This window comes from Lotus japonicus, chromosome 6, assembly GCF_012489685.1.
Source record: "Lotus japonicus ecotype B-129 chromosome 6, LjGifu_v1.2".
In the NCBI taxonomy this organism is placed as follows: domain Eukaryota; kingdom Viridiplantae; phylum Streptophyta; class Magnoliopsida; order Fabales; family Fabaceae; genus Lotus; species Lotus japonicus.
In genome coordinates this window covers 52,777,480-52,794,725 of record NC_080046.1, presented here as the reverse complement: position 1 = coordinate 52,794,725, position 17,246 = coordinate 52,777,480, and the positions used below count along the sequence as shown (strand labels likewise).

The following is a 17,246-nucleotide window of genomic DNA, read 5'->3' as shown; positions in this document are numbered from 1 at the left end:
TCCTCGAATTGAAGAAAATTTTGAACTCATGATCAGATGCACGAAATGCGCCCGAGTTTTCAGAAACACCGAAAAAATTTATCTTGTACACACCACCCTCAGAGAATTCACCCCTAAACTTACTGAGATAGTTCTTCTTGATACAAGCCTCAATTTTGACACCCTATACAACAAAATAAAAGCACAAATTATACACTATGCTTAGATTCCACAAGCAAAAAGAAGTAACAAAATAAAAACTAAAATAAATAACCTGTGAATCGATCAACACAAGATTCATAGCATATGCTTTGCCAGGTTCACCAACAGGAAACATTTCCCACAGTCGGAGAACCCGAACCTTAACTTTCCATGTATCTTTGCCTTTGCATAAGCTACGAAGTGGATGAAAAGGGCCAGTAAAAGCCATAATAATTGACAACAACCAACAATCTTCTAAACAAAAGAGAAGCTAAGCAAAACGAAATTGCTCTGACCAAGATAAACAGACTGAGCACAATATCCCAATATTTATAGCCAACTGAAAATGAGAAGCATATCAGCATTTCAAAATTCAAAATTAAAAAAATAAAAAAAAAAACATAAATTCAATTAGGCTTCAGAAGCAATCCTCCTTGACACATGAAAAACAAAACCTCTGCTACTAACCTGACATAACTTCTGATACAATACTAATCTCCTTCATCAAACCACCCATTCTGAACAAATCCAAAACCTTCCTCAACAGTACTACTTTCGTCCTTCGATTAATCACCTACCACACAATGGGAAATGAAACTTAGGTCAGGATGACGATTTTTAACCCAGACCCTGTCAACAGGAAAACCTAAATTTTCGAATTGCTTCCTCTACCATAATTACACCCTTACCTCTTCCTACCATATTACAGCTAACCCTAACAACTAAAGCAGAAAAAAGGATCTGCAACAATGAAGACTGCAACACTCTTCGGCTTCAGATCTGAGCACAAAAACGCAATCAATGATATCATCCCCTTCATGGCAACTTCGACAGCTATTCACTCGATGAATCCAACTACACTTATACATTAGACACGCAACAGAGATAAAGTCTGCGAGCATGACGATATCGCACGAACGCTTATAGAAATACAATTTGTGACCTTCAGCCAACAACACAGAGAACCTGCAGTAAAACAGGGGAAAAAAAGTCTCACAATCGAGTGGTCAAGATTATAGCGTGAAAATGGAGAGAGATTGAAATGGACGGCTAAGATTTGAAGTTCTTTTATGAATAGTGATTTCTTGAGTCTCTTTTAAAGTGTAGTAGATGCCTTAAGGTTTTGGGTTAAGATGTGGTGTCTAAGATCTCTTGGTGTCTTGCTCCTCGGCCTACGGGCTCCCCTGTCTCCCCCAACAACTTGCACCCTTAGACCATTTACAATGGTTGTTGAAGATTGTGGAGGGGAGAGAGAGGGGAGAAATGTTGAAGACTGAAGAGAGTGCTTTTTTTAAGGCAGCGACACGTGTCACAATCTGATTGGCTCGCCGGATTTCTTTTACCCTTATCTTTTAAACTCAATTATTTTATCAAAAAAAATATTTTCTGAAAAAAAAAATTATACCAAAATTCATGATTTTTTTTTTCTCTATAAATAGAGACTTGGTTCGTTTGATTTGGACACAAAAAAAAAAAACCAAGTTTTTCACCATCTTATTATCTCTCTCACCATCTTATTATCTTTTTATTAGCCTTTGTTTTGAGTTAAGGAAATAAAATAAATTATTGTTTATATTTAAAAAAAATTAAATTTTTAAGTGTTTATTGTTTTAATTTAATTTAAAATAATAATTGTAATTTTATGTAAATAATAAAACAAAAATATAAAATTAAATAAAAATATGAAATAAAAAAGTGGTGGGGTAGGGTGTTGAATGAAAACTATTGGAGTGAGTAATTGTTGAGAGTTTGTTGAATTGGAGAGAGAAGATGATGTGGAGTGTTGGGAAGAGAAAAAGTGGTGTTGAGAGGAGGTAAATTGTTGACACCATTGTAAATAGTCTTAGCTTCTTCCTCCTCACAAAAAAAAAGGCACCACCTTTTTTCACCATAATAACCACACAAAACCGTACACACACTACCTCAGAAAACAAAGAATGTTCATCATCACTCGTTTCGTCTCCTTCATTCTTGCCCAGAAGCTCCATTGAGTTGCATATTCATTCACCACCAGGCCATTCTTCAGGTTCTTCCCCCTTTGCTCATGATTCATGTTCTTCATTTATGTTGACAACCTTCCATCATGCCAATAAACATTGCCTAGGGTTCATATATGCTTCACATTTCCTTTCTATTTTACATGCCCTGTTCATATTTGTTGAGATAATAATGTGATTTACTACTTTCTACGTCTAACAAAATGAAACATTGTAATAAAAAAGTGAAGTACTACTATCAAAGCTAGCTCTTTTATAAAAATTCTAACTTTTGCCTAATCCTTGCTGATAGTCTTTTTTAGTAATTTGTGTGTTTGTTTGTTTTCCCAGAACATAGATTGACTTCTTACAAAACATTAGTCAGCTTCAATGGGTAGTAGCAGTTCAGCCACAGATTCAGAAGTAAAGGAATCAGATAAGTATGATTACATGGAGAGGTATTATGATGAAATCAAAGCTGGGAAATACAGGACCAAGAATCCAAATGCCACCTTAAGGTGCCCTTTCTGTGAAGCCAAAAAGAAGCAGGAGTTTCAGTTTAAAGATCTTCTTCAACATGCATCTGGAATAGGAACATGCTCAGCTAAAAGAAGCATGCAAGTCAGGGTAAAGCACCTTGCCTTGGAAAAATACTTGAAACAGGATGTCAGCACTGAATTGGATATTGTTGTTAAGCCTCCTCAGTACTTGGAAGTGGCCAATGAGCAGCCCAGCTCAGAAGGGAGGTTTGTTTGGCCTTGGAAAGGGATTGTAGCCAGCATATTCAGGAAGCCAAAGAATGAGACAGAAGAGTATTGGCTGAGAAAGTTTGAGCTGTATAAACCTAAAGAAGCTCATGTGTTGCATGGTAAAGATGATCCTAGAGGATATGTTGTGCTAGAATTTGGAACAGAATGGACAGGGTACAGGCAAGTGATGAAATTAGACACAGATTTTCAAACTGATTGTCATGGAAAGAAGGACTGGGACTCAATGATGGAGTGTCCTGGTTCAGATTTGTATGCTTGGATTGTAGGAGCTGAGGAGTACAATTCAGAAGGGATGGTTGGTGATTATCTTCGTGAGAAGGCAGTGCTGAAAACAGTTTCTGAGGTTTCACAAGATTTATGGAAAGAATGTACTGAAAAAGTGGAAACTAATTACTCTGAGAGAAGCTTTTCATTGATGAACATAATGGCAGGGAGGGAGGAACTTACAGAAGCTCATATTGAAGGTTTGTGAATTGTAACTCTACCCTACTAATGAAGATGACACTGGCTACTTTCTTTAATAGCAGTTTGAAACAAATTTGCAGTGCATGCTCTTAATTACTTATATCATTTTTACCCTTAAGCATACATTTAGTATATATATTTTCTTGCTTGGATGCATGAGTTTTAGTTCACTTTTATCTTAAAGGGTGTAAGATAGGAAATGTAAGAGAGGTGCAAGGAAAGATAACCCTGAACTCAGCATAAGTTAGTTGAAATTAGTATACTATGATGTTACTTATAAGTTATAACCTAATGGATTCAATTGTTACAACTGTCATAGTTAGTTACTTAGTTATATAACTGTGGGGACCAGTTGTGACTAACTAGGAGAGTATATAAAGGTTGGAAATTGGTAGGGAATTTTGGAGTGCAATGGATCACTCAAATATCCAGAGTTTTCTTCTAGTAATCAATCACTTTCATTCTCTGGTTCTCCTATTCAGGGGAAACAGAGAAATTTACTCAATGAAGTTTATCGTTTAGAAACTATTTCCTTCTCCTATAGCCAGTTCTTATTAGCATGTGAATATCTTATGTAAATAGATAACCAAATACATGCTTAATTTGCTCCAGAGATGCAGAGGATGGAACAGAATGCACGTGAACATGCTAGAAGAATAATAGAAGAGACTGAATATTTAAAGAACCAAATTTATACAAGGAATGGTGAACTTGCTCGCTTGGGTCACCAACTGAGTGAGAAGGAGAAGTCAACTATACATGAGAGAAGAAAATTTGAGGAAGAAAAGAAAAAGGTAAATCTTTGAATAGAATTTGGATCCTATATTGCAATTTGATAATGACAGTGTGCAAAGTCTAATATCAACTATCCAATTTTGAGTGTGTAGATAACAGAATCACTAATTTTAGCATCAGAGGAGCAGGTGAAGGCCAAAGATGATATTGCTGAGGTTCTTAAGAAACACAAGGTTTGTCATACAGTGTTGTTAAGCCTCAAGTTTGGTTTCCTTTTTGCTAATCAATGAATATTGCAAACCTATTCTTTTCAGATGGAGGAAAAGGCTATGAGAGATACCCTTTTGAAGCTGGAGAAAGATCTGAATGATGAGCATAAGCTGAAGATAGAGATTGCTGAACTAGATGAGCAACTGAAGGTTTTGAATTGTATGAATGTGATGGGAGCTGATTCTGAAAAGGGTAAAATTAGTAAGAAAGAAATAGAAGAGATGGAAGGAAAACTGGAGGAGATAATTGAGAAAATGTCTGAAAAAGAAGATGTTAATCAAGTTCTTGAGATGAAAGAACAATTAGCCAAAAAGGAGCTTGAAGATGCTCGTGAAGCATTCATTGCAGTAATGTTTTCATTTCCTTCATAGTCCTATAATATTTATCTTGTTAATGACATGCTAATTGATTAACAGTGGATCACAAGGACCACTTAAAAAATGTCCACCACTCCACCCTATAACTTCCCATATAATGAAGATTTATTTTCAAAAGTTTGTAATTTCTTATCATGAAGGATAGTATACTTTGTTTTCCATTAGTTTATTCCTGCATATGATCTTTTTGGGCCACTCATGTGAACATATCTTATTCTATGATATTGATATTGTAATAAAGGAAAGCTTCATTGTAAAGTTCTACATTTTTTTTAATACATGTCAACCACATATAAGAATTTCTTCCTCCCACAGTCCCTATTGTTTATGGTTTTCTGCCCTTGTTCACTTCATTGATGACTTTACTGCCCCAGGATTTAATAATGTGTTGCTTTTGTAATTGAAAAAATTAATTTCCTTTGAAAAGCTCATTTATCTGCTGCTGTGTCTCTTAGGAAGAACTGCATCCACATTTCTCTCTGCCAAAGGTTATTGGTGAACTTTTTAACCTCGCAAAAACACTATTTGGCATTGAAATCGAGCCAGCTGATGGTCTAGCTCCGGTAACTAGATTTCCTTTTGTCCATTTATGGTTCTTGTACTGTGGAGCATCTATTTTAAACTTACTGACACATGATTGTTGTTTTCAGGTTTGGAATAATGATGTCAAGTTCTTTCATGTAAAAGATTCTTCTGGCAGTCCCATTGCATATTTTTATTTTGATCCTTATAGTCGTCCTGCTGAAAAGAGGCAAGGTGCATGGATGGATGAAATGTTTGCTCGTAGTCGTGTATTATCACGTGATGGTACCTCAACAAGGTTTCCTGTTGCCCACATGTTGTGCAATCAAACATCTTCGGTAGGAAACAAGCCAAGTCTAATGACATTCTGTGAGGTAATCTCAGTTTTACATGAACTTTTTATCTAATTTTTATTTTTAGCATTGATCATTATCTGTGTATTAAAGAAAAGCTAATTCAGCTACACTAGGAGAGCAATAATTTCCCGGGGTAGTTTCTGGTTTACTTATGTTTTCAAATTTTAGACTGAGTTTATCAATTATATATCAGAATGGCTTTTATTAATAGTTTCTGAGATTTAATATTTTGTTTACCTGCATGAATGGCCTCTTACAATTTTTCCAATTGAAATAGATTTTTTAGTCCGCCTGTTTTAAATTTGAAGAAAAACTTTTACTTTTAAATGAACTTCAATATTGAAAATTCATGTAGGATGTAGAGACAAAGTCATACTAATGAAGTTTCAAGGTTCCCTTGTTTCTTCCAAGGTAGCGCAGATTAGAATAAAATGGCTAAAATGAAAAGTACCTCTCTCTAGTTGGTCAATCCTTTCTTTTAGCCTAATAACAAAATATATTCATACTAGAATGCCACATATTCACTGCACAAAAGGATAATGTTCAGCAGACATAGTTGGAAAAGTATGTAAGTTGGATCGCCGAAGGAAAATTAAACAAAAGAGAAATGAGCAGGTAGTAAACTTTCTTTTATTAGATTTATAGATTTTGGAATTTATTTTCTCTTGGCTACGACCCGGCGGAGAACGACCAGCTCATTCACGAAGACCTGGACTTGCTCGCAGAAAGGAGGGCAATCGCTAACTGCAGAGAATTAATCGCGAAGCAGCACGCAACCATCCGCTACAACAGGAAGGTCGTCCACCGCGCGTTCCTGCCCGGGGACTTAGTCCTCCGCAACGCCAGCATCGGAGCCCGCGGGACCGAAAGAGGCAAGTTGGCCGCCAACTGGGAAGGCTCATACAAAGTAACTGAAGCAACCGGCACCGGCGCCTACAAGTTGGAAAAACTCTCTGGGGAAGAGATCCCCCGCACTTGGAACGCCGCCAACTTGAACCGCTACTACAGTTAGCTCAGCCCGACAAAGCACCCCAAGCCCAGTTTTCTTTTTATTTAAAAACCTTAAGTCAAGTTCATTTTAAATTAGAATCAAGGAACTGTTTCCAGTCCTCCTCTTGTAGCCGAAAGAAACACTTGCATTTTTTATAAAGAAACAAGTAGGAGTGTTTTGTTTAAGCTATTTTCGCATGAACGCCGACCTACGAATTTTAAAAGACCCACTGGGCACGAGATTTTAAAGACCCTCTGGGCACGTAAAGACCCACCGGGCACGAAAATTAAAAGACCCACCGGGCACGACATTTTAAAGACCCTCTGGGCACGAAAAGACCCACCGGGCACAAAATTTAAAAGACCCACCGGGCACGAGATTTTAAAGACCCTTTGGGCACGTAAAGACCCACCGGGCATGAAATTTAAAAGACCCACCGGGCATGAAATTTAAAAGCCCTCGGGGCACGTTAACTAGACGACCCCCCGGGCACGGAAATTAAAAGTCCCACCGGACACCATAATTACAAGACCCAACCGGGCAAGGTGAATAACATAAGTCGCAAATTAAACAAACCGAGCAAGCTAAGCATTACTATTACCACCAAAAGTTGTCATTACAAACGGTCAACTATCACAATCGTCCAGAAGGACTCAAAACACTTAAACAAAAAATAAAATGAAATTACAATCCCCTCAGGGAGCCTTCTCCGCCGGGAAGGTCGGGATGAAATTCCCCTTGGAATCCACAGTCCCGATCTGCCCCCCGGAGACCACCTTTCGATATCCAACCGGCCCAGTCTCCAAACCCGGGTTGACAACCGAAAGCTGGCTCACCGCATTGTTGAAGGAAGCCTTGTTAATCTTCGACACGGTGGCCGCCAGCTTCTTCTTATCAGCCTCCAGAGAAGCGACCCTGGCCTCGAGCTCTTTCTTCAAGGCAGTACTCTGATCAAGCTCCAAAAGCCGAGCGGCCTTCTCCTCCACCAACTCCTTCTCTACCTCCTTCAATCGAGCCGCACCGGTCTCAGCGCTCTCCGCAGCAATCTTCAGCCGTTCCCCCAAGCCTTGACGAGCCGCATCGCCATCCAAAACCTTCTTCTTCAGTTGATCGTTCTCGGCCTTTGCGTTGTCCAACGCCTTGCTCAATTCCTCGATCGTAGAGCACCCCGCTTCCAGCTCCTCACTCATAGAGGATATCAACTGCCCATCCTTCTCAACCTTCTGTCTGAGCTCCTCCAATTCCGGCAGAGCCGACAACTGCAGGTACCGAACAGCAGAGGCAGTCTTGAGCGAGGCCCGGAGAGCATGGTTGAGGAGTCCGTAGGGCTCCTGATCACCCAGGTACTTCTGGTCACTCTCCGTCAGCAAGAGGTCGTCGATCTGGTCTAGGTGTTCCCGGCAGTTGGCGGCCCTAGGGCCCCACATCGAAATCCCCGTGGAGGCTACCACGGTAACGGGCTCCACCTGCTCCGCCTTGGAACTCTGCCCCTCACCTTCGAGGTGGGCTTGATTACTCTCCTCCTTCCGCTTCTTTGAAGCCGGGTTCCGAGCACCCCCCTCCTCGTCGAACGACCGCTCCTCCTCTTGGACGGGAACAGAGCCTCGACCCCTTGGGGATACACCCTTCGGAGGGGAACCAGCTCCTTGGCCGCCCTCCGTCAAAACCTTCTCCGCGGACCCAGAGGTTCCTCCTACCTCAACCCCTTCCGCACTCTTAGGATCGGGGACGGGCTGCTTTTCAGCATTCTCCTTTTCCCCCTCGGGAACCTTAGTCTCTTGATCCGCCTCCTCATCCGTGGTCTGACCATCATCCACCTGCAACGCCTCCAACAGGGTCCGATCAATGTCTGCCATAGCACCTGCCCAAAGAAGAACGACATTAACAAACAAAAGAAATGAAGAAACGACGGAGGGTGTAATATATAGATAACTTATGCAAAACTTACGCAATAACTTAGCATTCTTCCGAACGCTGAGGAACACAAGTCATCACAACGAAGGGGACGAACCGGGACCTTCTTGTCCCCCTCCATGACGTAACGAACGGCACCCATCAACAACCGTTTGAATTCCAGATCGGTCTCCGATAGGGCGCCCTCGTCCGAGAAACTGAACGACGTCGCCTTCTCTTTATCATGGGCCGCGTTCCAGGCCAGCAGGAAGCGCGGTCGCATTCCGCCGCTCGGACCCTGCTCAAACCACCAGTAGGGAGGAGACGAGGTCGGTGCCACCCGATAGAACTGGTCCTTGAAATCTTTATACGAGTCGACAAAGGCCTTAAATACCGGGTACATCGTCCTCAGGGTCACCATGCCATGACCACCGTGGCCTTGGGTATGGGCGACCGCGAAAAGGTGGAAGAATAGGGGCAGGGAAAGCACCTGCCCAAAGAGAGCGCAGGTAGTCTCATAACCTCGCACGAAACCCCAACCCCCCGGGTGAAGTTGGGAGGGGGCCACCATCATGTGCCTGAGCACAGCGACCTGTTAATCGGTAAGCTGCATCCACACCTTCACCTTCTTCATCGTATAAATGTGCATATAGATGCCGAATGGGGGGGGGGGGGGTCTGCGGCAGCCTCTCCGTCTTTCCAGGAGCAAAAACGTCATGCTCAGGACCGATCTGCTTCTGTGACAGATAATACTGCCTCCGGAAGTGTCCCTCGTCCTCGTTAGCATAGCAGGACTCGATCTTCAAGATCTCCCTGCACCAGTCGTCCAATGGCGCCAAGTCACCCTCCAGATGGGGAAACTTCTTTCGATCGATTTTCTTCCGTTTCGGGGCGTCCTACTCATCTTCGGTTTGGAACTATCCCCGATTGCTTTACCTTTCCTCTTTTGGGCGCCAGCCATACTGAAACCTGCGCAAGGGAAAACGTCGTTTCAATATTACAATTTATTGATCACGACTCAAAGGGGAAACCCGCCAGGATCCGCCTTTGTACCCGGCAGGGAGAACAAACCCTGCGCCGAAGGGACGGCCCATGGACCGCCCCTCCGTCGCACGGGGGGGGACCACTCCCACCCGAAAAGACGCACCCTAGAAACCCCTAGAGAATGGAACTAGGAAGAAAGGGATGAAAAGTAAAATAAAGGTAGAAGAAGTTGAGAAGAACTTACAAAGGAAATGACGGGGACGACCATCGGGAAATCAAGAACGACCGCCTCGAAAACCACGTCTAACGGCGCAGAAATTCAGAACTTTAAGGAAGAAAAGAGGAGAGCTTGAGGTGCGAAAAAGTGCAAATGAAGCCCCTCCCTCTCTTTTATATGGAAACTCAGGAATGGGAAGCGACGCTTCACCAAACCCTACGACTGTAATAATGACGCTAGGGGAGGCGGGAAAAATCTCGTCCAATCCGCTTCCGCCACGTCAGCAAGGAGAACGAAACGACATAACGCGTGCCACACTTTGTCAGACGCATTAATTGCGCCGCAGAAATGTCGCTTCACGTTACTGTGGCGTAACGTTTGGAGTTCTGGACCGCCCAGTCGTCCCACGACTACGAAGGGAGCCGACCGGTTAACCCCCTCACCCGCGCACCGTATGCCGGGTCGTCCGGGGCACCCACCTTTCCTCTTACACCCGTCCGGACGCAACTTTAAAGCTCATGCCCCACTCATACAGTGGGGCAGAGCTGGGGGACTACTGTTCTGGTAGGGGGCTGACAGGAACCGACCGAAATGACGGGAGGATGCTCAAGAGAGCCTCACCTAGGAGGGCTTCACCTAAAGCTTCAGGCCCATTAAAGTAGTGGGCCAAAGCTGGGGGACTACTGTTCTGGGACGGACGGGGACACACCGACCCCTACCCCCGGTATGGTTAGCATCTGTTCTGAGAGGGACGGGGACACACCGACCTCTACCCCCGGTATGGTTAGTACCCGACCTGGGTTACCCCGGCGAAGACCCCGAGGGGACGACCGGGGTGGGATGTCCGGGCCCTGTACCACAAGCAGGACGACATCCTCCCCTAATCCAAGAACCTGGACCCCACCACCTAGAGGTTGACCTAGGCCCACCACCCTACGGAACTAGGGTGGTTGGGAGGTGGGTCCCTAGGGATTCTAGGCCGTTGGATCACTGTTAATAACAGAAGGAGCAGAAGGATCCAACGGTTCCTAGCCCACCGGTACGGACCATGCATGACGTTGCATGGCTCCAACCCTAATACTCCAATGTGTATATAAGGGAGGCGATACATCCATTCCAAGGTACGTTATTCTCTTCACCTCACTACTCACTTACTCGATTCCCCTACTCACTTTGGCATTGGAGTCCCTTGCAGGAGCCCCTCCCGGGATCACCCAGCTCGCCAGCACACCAGCCCTACTTCCCTCTTGGCTACCCCAGCTCTCCGTGATCATCCCGATCAACACGAAATGAATACAATATAGACATAGGTACTCTCTTCCTAAAATATATTTGATGGGGGATTAATTAGTAAAAATAGCTCTGAAGCAACCCCTTTATATTATTTCAGAACACAGGAATGCGATTTGTGTGCCTGACTGAGATTAAAGCCGAAAGTTGGTTGAAAAAAGGTGGTGGGTCATAGTCGTTGTAGAACTTCCATTTGTTTTTTAGATGACAATGAAGTTATGATAGCTCAAAGAGGGTGGTGATTCACTTTTATCCTTGTTTCTGAGTACAACAATGTTTTCAACTTAATCTAATTTGTTGTGAAGCCTAACCAAGTTGAAAACATACTCAATTTTGAGCACCCTAAAAATCAAAATGAGAAGAAGAGTTGCTTGAGGATTACACAACTGTCACAAACATGGAGACTCCAGCCATCAATAGCTACTATCTTAATGATGGGGAAAACTTTCAAAAGAAGCTATTATTAAGAATTAAGTTTTGAAATGAGCATTGAGAATACAAACATGAAGACTCCACACAACTTATGCACTGAACATGGAAATGAGCATAATTGTATTAAAACTTGGAACTATTAAGAATAAAGAAAGAAATAATCCATACCATATGTATGAGAAAGTTAGATCCTCACCTTAGCTTAAAAAGTTTTATGAGTAAGCCTCTCTTGTAGACACCCCTCCTGATTGAGGATGCATGCTGAGCCATTGAAGCACTCCATTGCAAGCTAAAATTCACAAAAGCAAATATAGCTTAAATCAACCACAATTCGTTATCAAAATCAAAACATGTATTCTATAAATTATAAGCTTTTCAGACATTCATGGTTTCACTTAAAGTTCAACCTCCTGGGTGATACTTCATGATACAGGAGTAGACCTTCTCTGCTGATTATGGATGACACATGACTCCCTCATTCTTTCGTTCAATATGTTTCTCCACCCTCATTGTGTTTAAAAATAATATAAATTTCTCATTTCTCGAAGTGTGCGAATGTGTTTTTGTGAAAAGAGGAATGAGACACAAATCCTTGAGAGCTCATGGGTACAAAAAAGGGATACCAATCAATATCCCTTGAGAACTTTACATACCTATGTCACAGAAAACAGCACAAATAGTCCTATCATTTTCTTGTTCTCAATTCTCATACAAGTTCATCGACACAATCCAATAAGATTAAACCAGATGCTTATAAATTAAAAGGAAATATCACGAGGGCTTTTGATGCATTCAAAAGTCACAAGTAAACATATTCATCACACCAAAAAGTCACAAAAAACAACTGACATGAGAGTATGAGAAATAATTAGAATGCATCTAGGTACATACTATTGCTAACCCAACAAAAAGGTAAGCGGTGAAGGTATCCTCAATTTCACCACTACAATAAAAAATATGAAACACGTTTCCTCAGCCAATTGTCTTAGTTATTTTCACTGCTTCAATACTATTAATTACACTGCCAATTTGGTTCACCTATAGAATAGGTACCAAAAAAATGAAAATTTCCTCATATAGTTAGAACAGAATTTTCAGATTCAAACGAAAGAAACTTCGGAGAGGGAAGTCATGCAAATAAAATATGGAAAAAGCTAATTTATGCGAGGGTGGTTGAGGAGTGAGGCATTAGGATTGGGGTAGCGATAGAAGGGAAAATCTTAGATTGGGATAGCAACGAAGCAATTGGTGCATGAAGAAGGGGTTAGGGGTGTGTTGCGACGGTGGAGACATTGCAGATGTGTGAGGAAGCGAAATGAAGAGAAACTTTTGAGTGGGAAGTTGTGACGATATGGTGGCTTTTGGATTGCATAGAAAGGATAGTGGTAACTCAAAGAAGGTGATTCGATGGAACCAAAAAGTAGAAGCGTACAAGGGATTGGAAGGATTTGGGGCTGTCCACGTTGGATTATTATTGACATGACAAAATATGTATTATGTGTCGCTCACATGTCAATCTTATAATGCGCGCTTCACAATTACTATATTAATTTCAATTTTTTGTTTAAAAATTTTTCAACAAATATTTTATACTTTTTTTATTAATTAGAGGGCATTTTCTTTGGAACCCTTTCAAAAATGGAGGGTTCCATACCTTTTAGTCATGTTTTCTCTATAATAGACTTTTTAAAATTTACAAATACGACCTTTGTATGGTAAAAAATGAACTAAAGTGTATTGTGCCCTCTTATTTTCAATTGGTACCGGAGCAATGCCCTAATTAGAGTTATGTGATTTTTTTTTGTTTTTTGCACATGTGTGAGTGTCTCTATTTTAGTGTTCTAAAGAATATTGTTCCAAAAAACAGATAATTGTCGGTGTTTTTTTTTTTCAAAGCAATGTGATTTAGGGTGTAAAGCACATATAAATGGATTTATGTACGTAGATTTGCAAAAATGGAACGATTTATTGAATATTTGATAATCACGGTCAATATACAAAATAAAAAAAATTGTTTCAATTATTGAAATTGACCACCGAGGTAAATAATCCAAAAACAAAAACAAATTGTCAATGTTTCTAAAGACGAATAAGGAAAAGTTTAGCACAAAGGCTATTTATTTGTAAGCAATCTTAAGGAAATGATACTAAATCTTCTCCACATTCATCCTCTTTAACATTTTTGCATCTGTATTTTCAACATCTTCTGATATGGAATCTTCGTCGGAACGACGCTTATTGGGTTTGTTGGAATCAGAAACATTGTTTGCAGTAGGCTTCAACGCATTTTCAAACGCTTATTGGGAATTGGGTTTAACGCCCCAGCCCTTAGGCTTCCCACCCCACTTAAAGTGGGGAAATTACCGTAAAGTCCCTCCTGACTAAAATCCGATATATTATATACCGGTTTCAATACGGATAATCATTTACTGTATTGTATTTAAACGTATAACAGGAGTGCAGCGACCCATTTTTTCCATTTTCAAACCCTCCCCTTTCCCTCTCCAAATCGCACCCTCCCCAAATCGCTTCCAATCGTTCGTTCGTGCACCAGAAGTCCTTAGAAGCTCAGTTCTCATCATCATCAAGCCTCCATCAAAGCTCAATCGGTCCCTCATTCCATTCAAAAGGTAAGTTTTCGATTTTCACCGATTCTCACCATTTAAGTTGAAATTAGGGGCATGATTCAACACTAGGGTAGTCGATTGATGATTAGATATATGTTGTGTTGCCTGAAATTGCATGAAATGAGTATGGGTATGAGTCAGTTGAGGGCTATGTCATGACTGGGTTTCACTGTAAATTCGGTGAAACATTTTCCGTTTTCAACATGGTAAATGATTTACTGTTTTCAACATGGAAAATGATTAACTGTTTTCATTATGGAAAATGATTAACCGTTTTTTAAGCCAGATTTTATTTTTCTTGTTTAGTGAAAATATTTAATATGCATATTTAATTAGTGGAAATAGATAATTTATTTAGTGAATTCTTTAATATTAAGATAACATAGATAGTTGAAATTACTTATATAATTGAGATAAATTAGATAGTTGAATATTGAATAGTTCATATCGAAATAATTGATAAAATTTGATGTTAATGTTATTAAATTCGTTTGCTTTGAATCGATAGCGAGAATGAAGGGCGGGAAGAGGTCTCGATCTACTAGTGAGGATGTAGGGGGTACCGAGGATCGACACCGACGCTTGCATGCTTCTAGCCGTCGCGGCGATCATGGTGCAGCCACTCAGGCGGTCGAGTCTTCAGCTCCGGCTGCTACTATGTTGTCGCCCATGGTTGAGTCTTCAGCTCTGGCTGCTTCCGTGCCGTCTACCAGGGGAAAGTCTTCCACTATGGATGCTACTGTGCTGGATCTCGTGGTTGACCCTTCAGATCCGGTTCCTACTCCGTTGTCTCCGATGGTTGAGTTATCTCCCCACGCCATTCCTCAACAGCCTTCCAGCGAGGAGACATCTGGCGAGGAGTCTTCTTCTGACCATGAGCGTGAGGGGAGTAGTGAGGAGGAGCTTATTCTTGAGGAGGAGGTTGATGCTGATGTCGTGCCAGAGGGTGCACAGGGCGGTGATGATGACCTAATCCAGAGGGTGGCGCTGTTTTCGAGGGGGGCCTGATGACCTGTCGCTTCTCACGCATTATGTTGATCACAAGGCTCCCTGGACGTGGCATTCACTCCTACGCACAGACCCGCGGTACGTGGACCGTCGGGCATTGAGGCTGGCCACGGTTGGGGGAAGGTATGGAACCTCCCTTGTGACGACGATTCAGACAGCCATACACAGGTTCGACAGCTGCTGCAGCAGACGGGTTTGTATCACCTACCTTGGTGCGGGTACCCGAAGACAGACCCAGGCCTCATATTGGCCCTTGTTGAGAGGTGGCATGAGGAGACCAGTAGCTTCCACATGTCGTTCGGGGAGATGACTATCACCCTGGACGATGTGTCGGCTCTTCTCCATCTCCCCATGGGGTCGAGGTTCTACACGCCTGGCAGGGGGAGTGAGATGAGTGTGCAGCGCTCTGCGGCCAGCTCATGGGAGGATCCACCGCTGATTATCTTGAGGAGTTTGATGCGACGCATGGCTAGACTATTCGGTTCTTTATGTTGCAGACCCTGTATGAGACTGTTTTGGTTGGTATGTCTTCATTATTACTTGATTAAATTGTATCTATTTTTTGCGTATTATTATAAACTGTTAACTTAATTCATTTCATTGTAGAGCACCGTTATGAGGATGCTGCCCGGATTTGGCTGGTGAACCAGCTTGGCGCGACGCTCTTTGCCAGCAAGAGCGGGGGATATCACACGACTGTCTACTGGATTGGGATGCTGGAGGACCTTGGGGGAGTGTCGGAGTACGCGTGGGGCGCGATTGCGCTGGCTACGTTGTACGACCAGCTTAGTCGTGCATCCCGTAGGAAGACAGCCCAGATGGGAGGGTTCACCTCGCTCTTGCGGTCATGGGCATATGAGTACCTTTATGACCGCGTCATTATCAGGAGGGCGGTTCCGGACTACACACAGGACCAGCCTAGGGCGCAACGGTGGTTTACGTCCCGGATCGGGCATGCCGGACTCGATGAAAGACGATTCATGCTCGATGAGCTTATGGTGGATGACATCATATGGACCCCATTTGAGGACCATCGAGATCATCGACCGCGGGATCCGAGGGCCCTCTATTCTGGCTACATCAGGACACCTTTCGACCGGTCTGTGAGCCGACATCTACCAGAGAGGGTTATGCGTCAGTTTGGCTACATACAAGATATCCCTCGACACCCCTCTGAGATCCAGACGACGGGGTCCCTTGTTGAGACCGCAGGTGCTGCCTATGCTGACTACGCGCCGCACCTGGTCCCTCTTGGGACCCCTGCTATACGTTCGGGAGACGCAGTGTCAGAGTACATGAGGTGGTATATCAGAGTGTCCCATCAGTTCATCATCCCTGACGATAGGAGGGAGGAGCTCAGTGTCGTGGTAAGTTTGGATTCCAAACTTGTATATTATTTTATCAATTCAATTGTGATTTTTGTTAATGAGATTTTCTTTGTAACTAAACATGTATATTATTTTTTGCAGTCTGCTATGCGTAGGGGTGTGGAGATGTTGGAGCAGTCACTGGAGGTGTCAGGTGCTCCTGCAGTAGGCACACAGGCCCGACTCCTCACTAAGAGGGCGCTCGAACTTTTTAGATCGAATTCCTTCGTTGGTACCCAGGGAGTTGCCTTTGCTACTGTTCGAGGAGCCGCAGCTGCGGGAGGCAGAGCTCGTGGAGGCAGAGCCCATGGAGGCAGAGCTCGTGGAGAGGGTGCTCCTGGAAAGGGTGCTCGCGGAGGTGGAGCTCGTGGACCTAGAGGAGGTCGTAGGGGTCGGGGAGAGTGATTTTATGATTATTGTATGTTATGTATATTTTTATGTGGACCATATGAGACTATTTATATTATGATTCTTTTTATTTACATGCTTTCTATTTTAGTCTTAATATTAAGACTCTTATAATGAAAAAAAGAGTAGCAACTACAACATAAATAATCCAATGCAGGTAAAATAACATAAATCATCCATGACAAACAGTTCGAAGGTTACACAACCAAATTAACCAGAAGCAACACGAAAAACAAAAATTATGGCTCTGTGATATCGATGAAGTCATAGGGTCCGCAATCCTTTGGAAATACCTTGACTATGTTGGACAATGTTATATTAAGATAACAAACAGATCTTCTAGGTGCAAACAGAGCAACCTGCAAGTAAATTGCAGAC

The 17,246-nt window shown here is 42.6% G+C and overlaps 2 protein-coding genes and 1 long non-coding RNA gene across 5 annotated transcripts; 2 read left to right on the top strand and 1 right to left on the bottom strand.

Moving 5' to 3' along the window:
- Positions 1 to 28: 28 nt before the first annotated feature.
- LOC130723613 (uncharacterized) lies at positions 29 to 12,931 on the bottom strand. Its single transcript, XR_009014310.1, has 3 exons — positions 11,866 to 12,931; positions 11,655 to 11,747; positions 29 to 163 (listed from the first exon to the last, which is right to left on the bottom strand). It is a non-coding gene; the product is annotated as an uncharacterized LOC130723613 (long non-coding RNA).
- On the top strand, positions 1,885 to 11,617 carry LOC130723611 (factor of DNA methylation 5-like). Of its 3 annotated transcripts, XM_057574718.1 has the most exons (9): positions 1,885 to 2,206; positions 2,508 to 3,390; positions 4,004 to 4,185; positions 4,279 to 4,359; positions 4,441 to 4,743; positions 5,229 to 5,336; positions 5,424 to 5,669; positions 10,932 to 11,046; positions 11,127 to 11,615. In XM_057574718.1, the coding sequence occupies exons 2-8, from the start codon at positions 2,547 to 2,549 to the stop codon at positions 11,004 to 11,006; spliced, it is 1,839 nt and encodes a 612-aa protein (XP_057430701.1). In that variant the 5' UTR covers positions 1,885 to 2,206; positions 2,508 to 2,546; the 3' UTR covers positions 11,007 to 11,046; positions 11,127 to 11,615. The 3 variants fall into 3 exon arrangements, with proteins under 3 accessions (XP_057430701.1, XP_057430700.1, XP_057430702.1); XM_057574717.1 differs by having other exon boundaries at positions 10,932 to 11,617; XM_057574719.1 differs by lacking the exons at positions 10,932 to 11,046; positions 11,127 to 11,615 and adding an exon at positions 6,377 to 6,770.
- A 1,652-nt stretch (positions 12,932 to 14,583) lies between the features above and the next one.
- Positions 14,584 to 16,917, top strand: LOC130724061 (protein MAINTENANCE OF MERISTEMS-like). Its single transcript, XM_057575231.1, has 3 exons — positions 14,584 to 15,615; positions 15,700 to 16,460; positions 16,563 to 16,917. Exons 1-3 carry the CDS (start codon positions 15,582 to 15,584, stop codon positions 16,863 to 16,865), a joined length of 1,098 nt encoding a protein of 365 aa, XP_057431214.1. The 5' UTR covers positions 14,584 to 15,581; the 3' UTR covers positions 16,866 to 16,917.
- Positions 16,918 to 17,246: the final 329 nt, after the last annotated feature.

What these genes read in the sequence shown, in the direction of transcription:
- LOC130723611 (XM_057574717.1), top strand. Translation starts at nt 2,547, where the DNA reads ATGGGTAGTAGCAGTTCAGCCACAGATTCAGAAGTAAAGGAATCAGAT. An exon ending in AGGTTCTTAAGAAACACAAG is followed by an intron (nt 4,360 to 4,440) that starts GTTTGTCATACA and finishes TATTCTTTTCAG; the next exon opens with ATGGAGGAAAAGGCTATGAG. An exon ending in GTCTAATGACATTCTGTGAG is followed by an intron (nt 5,670 to 10,931) that starts GTAATCTCAGTT and finishes AGTCCCTTGCAG; the next exon opens with GAGCCCCTCCCGGGATCACC.
- LOC130724061 (XM_057575231.1), top strand. Translation starts at nt 15,582, where the DNA reads ATGTTGCAGACCCTGTATGAGACTGTTTTGGTTG. An exon ending in GTATGAGACTGTTTTGGTTG is followed by an intron (nt 15,616 to 15,699) that starts GTATGTCTTCAT and finishes ATTTCATTGTAG; the next exon opens with AGCACCGTTATGAGGATGCT. An exon ending in GGGAGGAGCTCAGTGTCGTG is followed by an intron (nt 16,461 to 16,562) that starts GTAAGTTTGGAT and finishes TATTTTTTGCAG; the next exon opens with TCTGCTATGCGTAGGGGTGT.